This window comes from Onychostruthus taczanowskii, unplaced genomic scaffold, assembly GCF_017590055.1.
Source record: "Onychostruthus taczanowskii isolate IOZ18803 unplaced genomic scaffold, ASM1759005v1 scaffold14, whole genome shotgun sequence".
Classification (NCBI taxonomy): Eukaryota; Metazoa; Chordata; class Aves; order Passeriformes; family Passeridae; genus Onychostruthus; species Onychostruthus taczanowskii.
The window spans coordinates 8,970,234-8,983,968 of record NW_024498573.1 but is presented as its reverse complement, the minus strand read 5'-3'; the positions used below and the strand labels follow the sequence as shown (position 1 = coordinate 8,983,968).

The following is a 13,735-nucleotide window of genomic DNA, read 5'->3' as shown; positions in this document are numbered from 1 at the left end:
GAGATCATGGCCAAGGACTATGGGATGGCTCTCTGGATGCAGCAGCTGTAACTCAGTGTGACAACTTGTCCAGGCAGTGCTCTACGACTTCATCCATCTGTCTGTCTGTGCTACGGACCGCTGCAGTGTCACCAGCTTTCTTTGAGCAAGGTCCTGCTCTAAATCTGGGGGAGGCCACCCTGCAGCACATCAGTTTGCTTTCTCAGGAGATTTGGCAATGCTGAAACGTTATAATCTCTATGCTTTCATGTAACTATAATTTACATAAGTGCAGGAGGCAAACCCCACATGTGAAAAAAAAAAAAAAAAAGCTTTCATAGATTTTTAACCATTGTTTCCTGCTGGGGTGTGATATCATAATGTTCAAATTAATCACTCCTGAGGAGCATTTGTGAATTTCCGTAGTACTAAAGTCACTGAAGTAGGTGACTCAATTCCATGTTTGATTTCTTTAAAATGCTGTCCAAGCTATGGGAAAAAATAGTGGGCACCTGGTATCGGTTTTATAATTGGGTTTTTCCATATTAGAATGGGAATTTTGTGAAGACTCAATTAAAAGGAGTGTCCTCCTGTTCTTCTGTCACCCATCAGACTGAGCTGACATGAATGCCAGCATGCTGTCATACATACTCTTCTCTTGTCTGCTGCTCTCTGTGCAAGCAGAGTATTGTGGTGTCCAGGAAATTATCCGCTATACACAGAACCTACTTGTAAGTGGCTGTTTAGCACCTTAATTCTGAAAAATGCATGCTTGTGCAGGAGATAATAGTAAATACTGACTTCTCACTTGCTCTTCTTCCAGAATGATAGTTCTCTGAGTTGCCCATGTAGGCAGACAGCTACCAGCGTGAGTACATGGCTTTTGAGAATATAATGAGACTAAAAAAATCTGTTCTTGTACATTGAATGCTGGATGTTAACACTCATTCTTTCTTGTTTTCAGTCATGTTCGTGTCTCCCCATTCCTGAAGTAAGTATATTTCTTTTCAAGCTCTTGTAGATGTTAAGGAAGTTTGGTATTAACTGAGTTTAAGTTGGTTCACTTTGCTCTTTATGTAACTTTTGCTTTCAGTTATAAGTAAGATTTTAATACACCAATAGCAGCAAAACTGAGATTGATGAATAGTTGTGGGGAGGGAAACAGAAGCCTTCCCACTACAGAGCAATCAGAATCAAGCCCAGAATCAGACAAAAGTCCTCTGAGGGCTTGACTTGCATATCAAGAGATACAGGCTCTTGCTTTGAAAATCTCTGCAAGGCTTTGTGTTATGGCCTAAATACTAAGTGAACCTGGGCTAGAGATGTCAGGCCTCTGACTTAGCTCTAGGTGTATCCAGCACTATTTCATTGTTTTAAACCTCCTCAGATGTGGTGAAGCCCCAGCACTAGCTGAAACTATGCCTCAAAGAGGTAACTTTTACAGTTTGAGGGTTTCTGAGAGATGGGACAGTCGTTTCTTGTGGCATACATGAGATTTCACTGTTTTACAGTTTCCCCAAAGGTCTTCTATCAGTTCTCAATATATTGCAAAACACGTTGCATTTGACTGTGACATGCTGCCACATTTAGGAATACAAATTTCTTCCTTCTGTGGATAAACACAAAATGCATTCTTGGTTTTTCTAATGCCTTCTTTGTTGAACAGCGAGGCCACGAACTGGCATGCTTTGTGGATGGAACCAAACACCTGATGGAAAACAACACATCTTCCAATCCAGTAATTACAAGGCTTTACTGGACCTTCCAGGCTCAACTGGATAGAAGCCTCTGTAAAGTAAGACTTTCTTACTCTTCTACAGATCTTTATCTTTTACAAAAGAAAGGATTTTTAAAATAATTTAAACATTTTCAGATAAGTATTTCCTTAATTTCAGTTGTGCTTTAAATATTCATATTGTGGAGGAGCCAGATAAAACTGCAACATGTGTGAGGCAGTGAAAAGTTTTTTAAGTTGGCAGAGGAAGAAGGGGGATGGGCTCTGCCCCACTGTGCCCTTTCTTCTCCAAACCCTTTGAACACAGATCTCTGGGAGAGGAGCTTTATTTAAATTGCTTTTCTATTCTCCTTTCTCAAAATGTGCTTTGGCATTAAATAATAATGACCTAACACTGGGGAGTGGATGTGCAGGAGTTGCATGGCTGGAGCCAGGTGGGCAGAGCATCCTTCTCCTCTGCAGCTTTAATTCCAACTAAGCAGCAGTGTCTTCACTGATTCTTGGCTTTGAAATACAGCTGTGACCTGCAGCATCTTCCAGCTTGTGCTGATGCTCAGGAAGGCTTTTGGGTGCCTCAGGTGTCTTTTCTGAGGCAGTGAAACATCCTTTATTCACAGACTGAGCAAAGCACCCGTGTGATTCAATGAGACACAGAAGATGTCTCACTGCAGTGTCTCCAGCTCTTAAAGCTGCCTTCAAACTTGCAAGGAGGAATAGTTAGGGTGGCCTTGAGACACTGACCCCTTGTCCCAATCTTATCCAGCTCCTCGTGGTATCCACACTGTTTTCTGGGTTGAAAAAGCCTGGTTTCAATGACCTCAGCTTTAACTGTATATATGAACTGAATATACAGAATTATATGACAATCCACCTGCCACCTTCTTAGTCACCAGGAAAAGCCACTCTTACACTCACTGCTCAAGGAACAATTCTCTGGGAAATTATTTTGAAATCCTTGTGTAGCTCCAAATAATGTATATTTTCACTGGTTCATCTAAACTCTTTATTTAATTTTTAAATCTTTGCTAACCCAATCTTCTTTCTTACACAGAGACTGGCACATGGTGATCAATGTCAGTATGAGACCAAGGGAAATGTGAAGGAATTTCTGGAAAAAGTCCTGAAAACCTATCAAGAAATCAATAAATTCAATGCTTAATGTTTTGGTTTTTTGTTTTTTTAAAAATCCAAAGTCTTTGAAAAGAACAGGGAACAGAAGAGTTATTTATTGTATTTATTGTCCACCTGAAATATAAAAGGTAGACATAATCATTAATAAACCAATAAAATTATAACTTACCTGACCACAAAATGTATTTGAGTCTTCATTTTAAGTTCTGTACTTGGTGAAAGGTTGGAACATCCTGTTATCATATCTGTAGGTGTCAAAATGCTTCTGCAAAGCTCTAGCCCAACAATTTCACCAGTATGAGATGCTCCAGCAAAATTCACACTCTGCCCACTGTATAGCACAAGAAATATTTCAGGATTGAGATGGAAACAAAAATTCTGTGTTTTCTTTCTGCATCACTTATTTTTTAATAATACCTACACACATGAAAAAGTCACTTAATTTCTTCCTTGCAAGGCTGCAAGTTTTCCCGCCTATAGCCACGTTTTTTTTTTTCTTCTAAATAGTTAGTAGTAGACAACTCATGAACATCTTAACTTACAAAAAACTTACAAAAACCAGACCAAACCCAGCGTTAATTACAAGCTCTTAACGGGGTTGTGCATTTGGAATGTGTTGCAGACAACTGTTTTTTTCTCAGTATTTAATGCTGGCTTTTTCTCTCTAGAGCCATGAGCTCAGCAATGCTTCTCTATCACTTCTCTACTCAGCTCAACAGAAGAGTCAAAAATGGAGCTCTGTTGGAAAAAGAAACCAACCAATGTGTAAGAGAAGATGCTTATCTCAGCCAATTATTCCAGTCTTACCAACATCTTACTTAGATCACTGCACAGCAGGGCAAATCCTAAATTTCCTCTCTGTTGTGGCTCAGAGAGAAGCAAAAGCATTGTAACAGGGTCTTTGAGATGGAATATCTTAAATATCTCCAAGGACTCATATCCTCACCAGCTCCAATGCAGTGGGGTGGATTTTTCAGAACCTCCAGAAACAGACAAAAAGCATATAATTTCCTTTCTTTATTTCGTTTATATAGACATGTTTCTGGGATCCAAAGCATGATGGAAATGCTCATGTACGCTGCTGTTCTTAAACCTCCCATTTGTATGGGCTTCAGGCAAAGACAGAACTGGGTTACAGAAAATACACCTGGTACAACTATATAAAAGGATGATGTAACATATCAGAAGCATTTTCTCATGTGTTTCTGCTGCCTGTTTCAAATATGACAAAGAAATAACAAATGCTAAGATATAAAAGACTATTCTCTGATAACACCTACAAAGATGAAACTAAGAAATAAAACAACTATTTCATCTCTCTCACATTTTCATATCTTCCTACATTTCCTATACCATTCAGATCAAAGAGCTCTCCCCTAAATAACCAATTGGTTTTTTGCATTCTAGTGCAAAGACAAATCATCCATGATTGAATCAGCACAACGATTCAATCCCAAAATATCCATCTGACAAATCAGCACAATTCTTATGTCTGCTCCTGGCCCTAAGCAGAAGAAAAAGGTTCATCAACACCCATATTGAATCTATGATGCTAGATCCCAAAATTCTAAGAATCATCTCCACCAAACTGATATTGTCTTGTTAATATTTCCCAAGTGCAAATCCAAGCTATTCCAGTCTTCCTGTTTTGCTGATGTTTTGCTTTGTGTGTGCAACTCACCTGCACTGTGTCTAGACATATTATGTAGCAAGAGAAAAATCTGAAAGAAGTTGATTCATTTCATTTTCATAGCCGAGCAAAAGACTTCCCAAGTCACAGGACTGCAAGGAAAAATACAATTCTTTGTCTAATACTTTTTATTCCCAAATTTACTTCATTCAATTTATGAAATACAGGAATGGTGAAATCGTGACACAAGCCAAAGATACATAACAAATTCAGCTTTGTACAGCATAAGTTGGCAAGAGTGGAATACAGTCAGTCAATTTCCAGTTGAGACAATAATAGGAAACTCTTGCCCAGAATTTGAAAAAAAAAAAAAAAAACCCAACTTTTAAACTGCAGAAAATACATCTGCAAACTATCTATTATCTGATGTCTCGGTTTGCTTGCGTGAGAGAAGTGATCACTGTGTGCTTAAACTATTGAGTGCAGGATTGTGCAACCTGAAATAAGAGCTCCACTGCTGACTGCCACTGAACCCCTGTGAGTGGCTGCAAAGTGTTTGATTGCACTGGTGACCTCCCCAAGCTCCTGTGAGTCCAGGAATGGGGCAGTCCTTCATCCTGAAATACTTTCACTGTCTGCCTGCCCACAGGCACGTTCAGATCTTCTCCCCAGGACTCTTACACCCTGCAAGTCTTTGCAAGCCCCAGGGCAGCCTGTGGGCAGGGCTGGATGTCTCTTGGCGGGCCAGAACATCCCTTCAGCTGACCCTGGGCTGGCTCCTGGGGGATTTGGAACCCAGCAGATGCCTATGGTCCTCTCACTCTCATGTTTGACTCTCAATAGGGTTAGAAACTGACAGATGAAAACAAAAGGCAACTAATCCATTGAGTTACTTAATTACCGTAACAAGTACGTTATTCTGTTATCTCAATTATCTCTCTGTTGCAGCTCTCTAGCGGGATGTGTCATATCATGTTCTGATAGAGAGGATGTGGCCTAGGGCAGGGGGGACAAGGGAGGTGAAGAAGGTCAGATATTCCGTGTGCAAGATAACTTGCCTGCACAAGTCAATTATATTGTGGAATAGATTGACAATTCTTAATTGTCAATCAACAGTGACTTGGGGAAAGAGCCCTTATTCCAGCACTTCAAACCTGCCCAGGAGCCCATGGCAGGGTGCATGCTTGTTCTCAAGTGTGCACAGCTGCTACAGCAGCCAGCACATAACTCTTTCTTTTAAGTCAGCCAGAAACCCACTCACAAAATCTGCAGTTCCACAGTAGAATTTTCTTAGTTCAGGCATCCACATAGAAGCATGGACATTGCAAAACTTGCAGTGTTGTCTTTAGAAACCCTGCTAGGACAGCTTTATGTGCTGGAGTCTCTGCTAGGACACTTACCAGGGCAGAAGGAGGGCAGCAGAGCCAAAACTCTTGTGCTGCAGTCTGTTATCCCTTATTTTATCTAACTCCACAACCTGCTGCAAGACAAGCCCAAGCCCTGAGCTGTGCCAGTGGTCCAATATTAATCTTTGTCCAATGACAAATAAATGAAAACTGCTTTTGAAGATAATTCTGGAGGCACTAAAACTGTCCCAGTGCATCTGGCATGTTGTTATTCTTCCCTTAATCTCCTGCATCCCTGTAAGAACAAGTCTGGTATATGCCAAGCTATGGGAAGGAGAGGCATAGGCTGCTGTTGAAATGCTCCCAGCCATTAATCACACTTGGTACATAAAAGCAGCTTTGCATATTTGTAAAAGAAAGCTGATCTTATCTGGGTTATCCTCACAACACCCTCTTGAGGCATGTGGACAAGCCTCCCTGTTGTAGTTTTATAGGAAAGGAAAATAGTTTGTGAAGATGGAGAAGTCATTTCTCTGCGTTTCACAATTTTCTGAAGACTGGTAATGTTTGTTTGTAAAGTTCAACACACACCAGGCTTTAACATTGTCAAGACTCAATATCACATAAGTTATATCATACTAATAATATCAGGTGGTGGTACTGGGAAGACTAAAGCCAAAGGAACTACAGTTCCCAGTCCCAGATAAACCTCTGCCTGATCATAGGTGCTTGCAGCTCCCTTCCCATCTCCTCTATTGGCCTCCCACTTTTGATTCAATCAACTGAAAAATCTCCAAAAGTGAGAACTAAAGATTCTTCAGGACCTCTGGGGGTATCTGTCATGGAAGCAACCACAGTGATCTATAAATTGCAACATCTTCATGGATACACTCCATAGCACAAGCTGCACATGTTCAAAGAATAAATCTTTTAAGATCTTCCATGAACTTCTGTAAATAATCCTGAATTTTTACACCACTGTTATGAGATATACGATAAATGCCATCTTCTTCCTTTTGGGATACAGATATAGTTCAGGTAACAAAGGAGTGAAAGAACTGAAAAGAGAAGGCAAAACCTTTTTTGTTTTTTGTGAATCACACAAAAAAATCAATTATGTCAATAAATTATGAATGATCAATGTGTCTAAATCACTTCTGCTATCTTAAATATAGTAGTGAAGTAACAATCAATACGTAAAATCTATATCAATCAATAAGTAAAATCAATAAGTACAAAACTACCTTAAAGATAATTTTCCATGTATAATACCAGTGATATTTCTTTTTACTCATGTTAGAAACAGCATCATCAAGATACTTCACAAGAAAACAGGTGCCCTTGATTTTTTCATTGTGTTCATATTGCTTATTTTTAATTTGATAAATTTCAGACTAAATAAGTATTTCCCAATAAGTCAACAAAAAGCCCAGGAGTGAGGGGAGTTCCCCCTGACTCCCCACAAACTGGAATTGTAAAAGAGCAAAAGAAGAGGGAAATCATGACTTAAGAGATGAAGATAGTGATCTGCCTAGTTCTGACTTTGCAAGCAGCCTGTGGGAGAGAAAAGACATATTTTGTCTAACATTGACTTCAGGCAGGATATAAATCAGTCACTGAGATATAAGATTGTTCCACAGTGGCACAAAGTTTCTCACTCTCATTTTGCCGTACTTCCATATGCCTGACATCATGCAATTAAGTAAAACGGAATAGAATGGAAAGCATGAAACTGAAGATCCCTACTGACCACAAGGGATTTTCAGCAATACAGTGCACTTAGAAATAGAGGCTGTGGCATTCTAAGAAAAGTAAAAGTGCAAACATGCATTTAATTGTTGTCACCTACTCAGAACCAAGTGCTCTAGAGACCATTTGCTTTAGCACATCTCACAAGGGTTTAAGAGCATTTAGGGCACAATGAACCCTTCACTGATGGCTGACTGAGGCAGCAAAAGTTGTACAACACTTTTGAGGAACAGGGAAGAGAAATTTATCAGTTTTAAAGTACAGTCTTGCTGCTCCTCACACACTCTGATACTGAGGGCAAGATGTGCAAGTGAAGGATAATTTAATTCAGTTTCACAATTCCAATAATCCTCTAACTGATCTCTGTGGAATTAAGAAGATATCTGACCACAGCACATATTCTGCATATATCAATACAATGTCCTCATTAACACAGAGCATAAAGACGAGGAAAAAAAAGGAGTGGCAAGAATCAGGAAATCACAGAACTGTTTGGGTTGGTAGGGACCTAGAGCTCGTCTCGTTCCAACCCCCTGCCATGGTCAGGGACACCTTCCATGAGTCCAACCTGCTTCCTGTACAACCTGGCCCTGAACACCTCAGATTCATCATATCTGTTTGATTTTGATGAATCAAACACACTTCTGGGGTTACATGGGAGCTGCCATTCCATGCTGTTGTTGGAATATTGCTGATGTTGCCACTCTGCCCCTGCTTAGCTGTGCCAATCCCTGGGTCAGACTGGAAGGCCAGACCATTCCAATGACTGCTGAAAACTTTGTTCTTTGCTGATTACCTCCTGCAGAGATCCAGGAGGTAGAAAAAGCTTGGGCACTGGAACAAACTGATTAGAGGGATCCAGAGATTCCCAGGCTCTGAGAATTCCCCTTGCATGAAGGGAAACCCTCGAGGGCAGTGGAGCAGTGTGGATGAAGCAGAAGCAAGAAGTGCAGGAATGCTCTGCTGCCAACCCCATGACTGCTGACAGCAAGGCAATACCAGCTACAGAAATGAACAGAGAATATTATATTACTCTCATTTTATACTTATTTAACATAAGGAAGAAGGACTATTACCAAATTCACAAGCAAAACCTCTGTCTGGGTATGCAGATGAGAGATGCATCAGACAGTAGCCAGTGGAGGCATATAGAAGCCTAGTCTGGTACTGGCTTGATACTAGAGATATTTATCCAATGACATGTCCTAGGAATGGTCGTGCTCTGCAATACAAATATGTTATGAAGTGATTTAGAAGGTACTCAGTCAAAATACAGACAGAATTCCTGCTAGAAACAAAGTATCTGAAGGTATTGGCAAGTAGGCTGACTATAATATCAAAACAGAAGCTCCAAAAATTCTCCAGGGAAGCAGTGATTAGAAGATACTGACCAGCAAGTAACACCTTTGCTACTACTGACCCCAGGAGGTGATGGGGTGACTACAAAATGCCTGGGACTTTGCAACAAGGTGGCTGTACCTAAACAGTTTTGTATGCAGGAAATGTGGCTATGTGGGATGGAAAACTGTCCCACCCAAAAATAATTGTTCACTTTCCATCCGACCCTTCACACAGGAGGGAGAGGGCAAAGAAGAATGAGATTGCATCCTCACTGGGTGTCCTCATTTAAGTAAGTGTATTTTGAAATTAGATTAGGCATATCATTAAATTATACTTGGACTAGTTGTCAGTTCTTCTGTTCACAAATACCACGTCCAAGTACATTCACTAAAGATATCTTTTCAATCAACACCCGGGTAAGTACTTGTGGCAGCAAGTTTTATCCATTCAGATTTATCAGTAACAAAAGGAAATTTTCCAAAATTATCACTCCTTACAAGTCTTATTTGACACAGGTAAGATGGATGGATCTATGGATCTATGACGAATCCTTTAATCCTAAATATCTTTGTCTCAAAACAAAACTGTTTTCAAGCAACACCTATCTGTTCTTACTAGAAAACTATATTCTTACTGAAAACTTTCAGAAATGTTGTTCATTTTCAGCAACTGAAAACTAAGGAAAAACTCCTATTTTTCAATGAGGTGTTCTCAGAAAGCCTTAGGAGAATTAATAATGAAGAGTACAAGCTTTTTGTTCCCACCCAATTTTTCCTCGAAATTTCTTGGAATCAAGCAAACCTATCACATGGTTCTAGAGCTGGCACACCTCTGGCTCCATTTTGAAATGAAGTTCAGTTATTGCTGTTATACTTCACATTACAAATTTGCAGTCATCCCTATTGAAGTTCCTGATCAAGCTGGAAAACCAGTTATTGCAGATTAAGCCACAAGCATTAGATTAGCTAGAGCCCAGACTCAAAAATAACACACACTCTTTTCCAAGGAGGACCATCCAGGCTTGTAATTTGGCTGTATATATTACAAAAAGACACACCAGAAAAAGGGCATCTAAAAGTATATCAAGACACAAACCAACTCCAGAATCTGTAGCACACAAAAATATAGCAGTTAAAAGATGCAGCCTTGAGAGGGTCTTTCTTCCCTTTTCTGGCAGTGCTTGTGCCCACATCCAGGTTATGGTACCACACACGCAATTACAGAATCCCAGAATCATTTAAGTTAGAAAAGATCTCTGAAATCACTGAGTCCAGCCTGTGACTGAAAACCACCATGTCACCAGACCATGGCACTGAGTGCCATGTTCAGTCTTTCCTTTAGCACCTCCAGGGACGGTGACTCCACCGCCTCCCTGGGCAGCCCATTCCAATGTCTAATCACGTTTTCTGGGAAGAAATTCTTTCTAATGTCCAACCTAAGCCTCCCCTGAAGCAACTTAAGACAATGTCTTCTCATTAGCTGGTTGCCTGGGGAAAGAGGCTGACCCCCACCTGGCTACATGCCCCTTTCAGCAGCTGAAGAGAGTGATAAGGTCCCCCCAGAGCCTCCTCCTCTCAAAGGATGTGGTAAGTTCTCACAGCATGAGACATGTTCTTGGCTGCTACACCTGGCTTGAGGTCTAATTATTTGTAGTTTTTCTGGACTAATCCCAGTCTTTCAAGATTTTGAAAATTAGATTGTGCAAACTTTGTTATCCCACAAAGTCAAACTAACAGGATAATGGCATGCAGCTGTGGTGCAGTTATATAGATAATTAGACTGTTTAATAAATCAGATGTAGAGATTATAGATAATGATTACTTACGCATCATCTTCTCTTGTAAGTTTCAGGACCAGGAGCTGTATTATCTATAAAAACTGACAGATATCAACTGTGATTCATAGATCAGTAAGCAAGTTCAGGTAAGGAAAGCTCACTTCTATCCTTAGTGGCTTTCATTGAATAAACAAGAACCAGTTTAACAGAATCAACTCTGGGCTTCTTGAATCCAAACATCTTCTCCCAGATCCCAAAATATATAGTAGTTCTTCTAATAATCCCCCTTTGGTGCAGGACACCTTTTTTCCCAAAGGGCCCCAAATCCATTGCAACACATGAGTGACATGCAGCCCAGCACCCCTGCATCTGCAGCAGTCTCCAGCCATGGTGGGGACGTTCTCCACAAGGCTGTAGCTGAAGGGTAGCACTTGTACAGAAATAACACTTGAAGGGAGCTGAGGAACTCACACAGACACAGGACAAAATTGAAAATATGCAAAAAGGACATGTCACACCTGACAGACAAACCAAGCAGTTTGCTTTTGTGCTGCAAGTGCCACCCGATGGTCTACTCCCTGCTCCACTGGGACTGCAGTGCTTCACTGCCATAAGGACCACTACAATCTGACACCAGTGCTTGACAAATATGTGTGAGGGACCAGACACACCCCAGGGGTGAGACAAGGGGGTCAATGTTCACAGAGGAATCTGACTTCTATTCCCAGGAAACCAGCCACCCTGAGCATCTGCAGCTCCAACAGCAGCAAACCCAGATCCTCAACTGCAAGCTGTGCATGGGCTGTCTTCTCCAGGAGCTGGACAGAAACAGCAGCAAGGTTCAAAGTAAAGTTCCCATACTGTGCTCTGTTTATTAGGGAGATTTAACATGTGTTTTTTTTGAGGAACCTGCAAATACAATAGCAGGATTGTTGGCCAATTTCTTGGTTGGGAACATCAGCGTAGGAAGATGTAGACACCACGTTCTGACAACATTATTTGTCAGGTTAGAAAGCTCTGGATTTACAACAATTTATTTTAGAAACACGAACCTTGAGTAGATTGGATAACAATCCATTATGTTGCCACTGGCACCTAGCAGAAATTAGAAATTAATTAGTATTTGAGTCTTCTCCTTTAGCAAAGGCATTTAACAATCAAATTATATTCATATACATTAAACACCATAAATTCTGGAAAAGATCCCAAGTACTGTCAAGTTTTGGCTAGCAAACGACTCTCTGAAGAGGTGAAGAGCAGACAGTTCAAATAAAGGGCTGCTCAAACTTTTTGGTGGGAACAATCCCTGCTGGTCAGGCTCTGATGGACAGAGCATGTTCTGCTCCATCCTCATACAATTAGTACTGGTTTTGAGATTTACAGAACTGCACAGTGGGAACAGAGATAAGCCATAACCCATGAGCACATATCTAAGAGTGTAAATATATACCCATGAGCATAAAAAAAGCTATTTCTGGTTCATTCTAAGGCTCTTTTCTACTGCCATGCCTGCCAGGGTATGTTGGTAAGGCATTGTTTCTTATTTCTGAGTGGTTTCCCTTCTTTGGTGACTAAAAGACATGGATATATAAATAAATGTAGATGTACATGCACATATTTACACCCCTGGCACACATGCATATCCTACTATCTCTTTATCAGTCTGTAGAGTCCTCAAAGTTCTAATATAAAAATAAATCCCAGAGACTGATATGCGAGTTCCCTCTTGTGACCAAGTGATGTTATAGCAACACCTGAAAGTACACACAGAATGAGTTTTTAAAAAACACATTAAGAGAGAAAAGAAACAACGCAAACTGCAGAGAATCCGTCAGTTTTGCATTCTTTTGTTCACGAGCCATTGCTCTAACATTAAAAAGAAATAAAAAACCCCCACCATCTGTGCATAGTACAGAAGAGAATGAACAAGAATGTGTCTGTGAAGAGACTGTCAGTAAAATGAACTAAAAAGCAAGACGAGGTTGCTAAAGCTAAATTATTATTTTATCTATGCATGAATCCTAGGCCCCACAGATAAAATCCAGATAAGGTGGAGGAAAATGGTTGATACCCCTTCAATAACCTTTATTGTTGTTAGAATTTCCCTTCCTGGCACAGGAACTGCAACAAACCCACTTCCTCCTCCTGTCAACTGGGTGAACAGATTTGCTCAAATCTGTGAAAAAACCCCAGCACTTGGCAATGGCAGAAGAAGAAGATAAGGACACATAGAGAGCATAAATGATCACAATATAGGATCGAAGGGGAACTTGCACAGTTGTTGAATCTCTTCCACTGATTTGAAGCATGGACTTGTATGTCTACACCATCCTTACCCAAAATTTTCTTACCTACTCTGAGATTTTCTAAAGAGGGCTCTGGAGGCTTCATAAGCAGCTTTGCCAAGCTGTAACTCAGCTATAAAACCACAAAGCTGTTTCTGGTATTAAAGCTCAAAATGTTTGCTGCTACATCAGGTGCTGACTTATCAGGTATCTATTTTATCAGCTATTTTTCTGATCAAATCAAATCTTCAGCTGCCTGCTATGGACAGCCTTTGTTCTCTAAGGCCTGTGTTTTCTCATTGTGAAGGGCATCTATTTATGAAAGAGGGTAATGAGAACCAAAACTATTAAAGATGGCATTTAAAGACAATTTTTTGTGTGCTCAACTCAAATGCATTTATCAGAACCTCAGTGGATATGGCCATTTCAGAGGATTTCATTACTCAGGTCAGACACTGTGAGCTCTATACCAACACCAATAAACAGAAGCTGAATTAGCTGGCAGGTTATTTTTAACTCTGCTTAGACAATATTGAGTCAGAGGATCAAATAACCTGTGCTTTACAGATTAGTGGGCAGTTACTCATTGAAAGTGTCACAGCACTAATACATTAATAACCTAATGGGCACTGACAGCCCTGAGCAGCCCAGGCCTCACCCCCAGCCTTGCCCCAGGGCCCCAAGTGCCCATTTAAGCTCAGCCCTGGCCTGTCAATCCCTCCCTGAGCAAAGCAGGAGCTTGTGCTGCAGCCACTGCCACCC

General features: G+C 40.6%; 1 protein-coding gene across 1 annotated transcript; it reads left to right on the top strand.

The window, feature by feature from the left end:
• Positions 1-307: 307 nt before the first annotated feature.
• On the top strand, positions 308-2,873 carry LOC121332423. The gene is made up of 5 exons (XM_041397860.1): positions 308-710; positions 803-847; positions 944-970; positions 1,646-1,774; positions 2,766-2,873. Exons 1-5 carry the CDS (start codon positions 603-605, stop codon positions 2,871-2,873), a joined length of 417 nt encoding a protein of 138 aa, XP_041253794.1. The 5' UTR covers positions 308-602.
• Positions 2,874-13,735: the final 10,862 nt, after the last annotated feature.

Excerpts from the sequence above, each read along its gene's own strand:
- LOC121332423 (XM_041397860.1), top strand. The coding sequence starts at position 603 with ATGAATGCCAGCATGCTGTCATACATACTCTTCTCTTGTCTGCTGCTC. Across the intron at positions 711-802 it reads GCTATACACAGAACCTACTT|AATGATAGTTCTCTGAGTTG; the intron begins GTAAGTGGCTGT and ends CTCTTCTTCCAG. Across the intron at positions 1,775-2,765 it reads TGGATAGAAGCCTCTGTAAA|AGACTGGCACATGGTGATCA; the intron begins GTAAGACTTTCT and ends TTTCTTACACAG.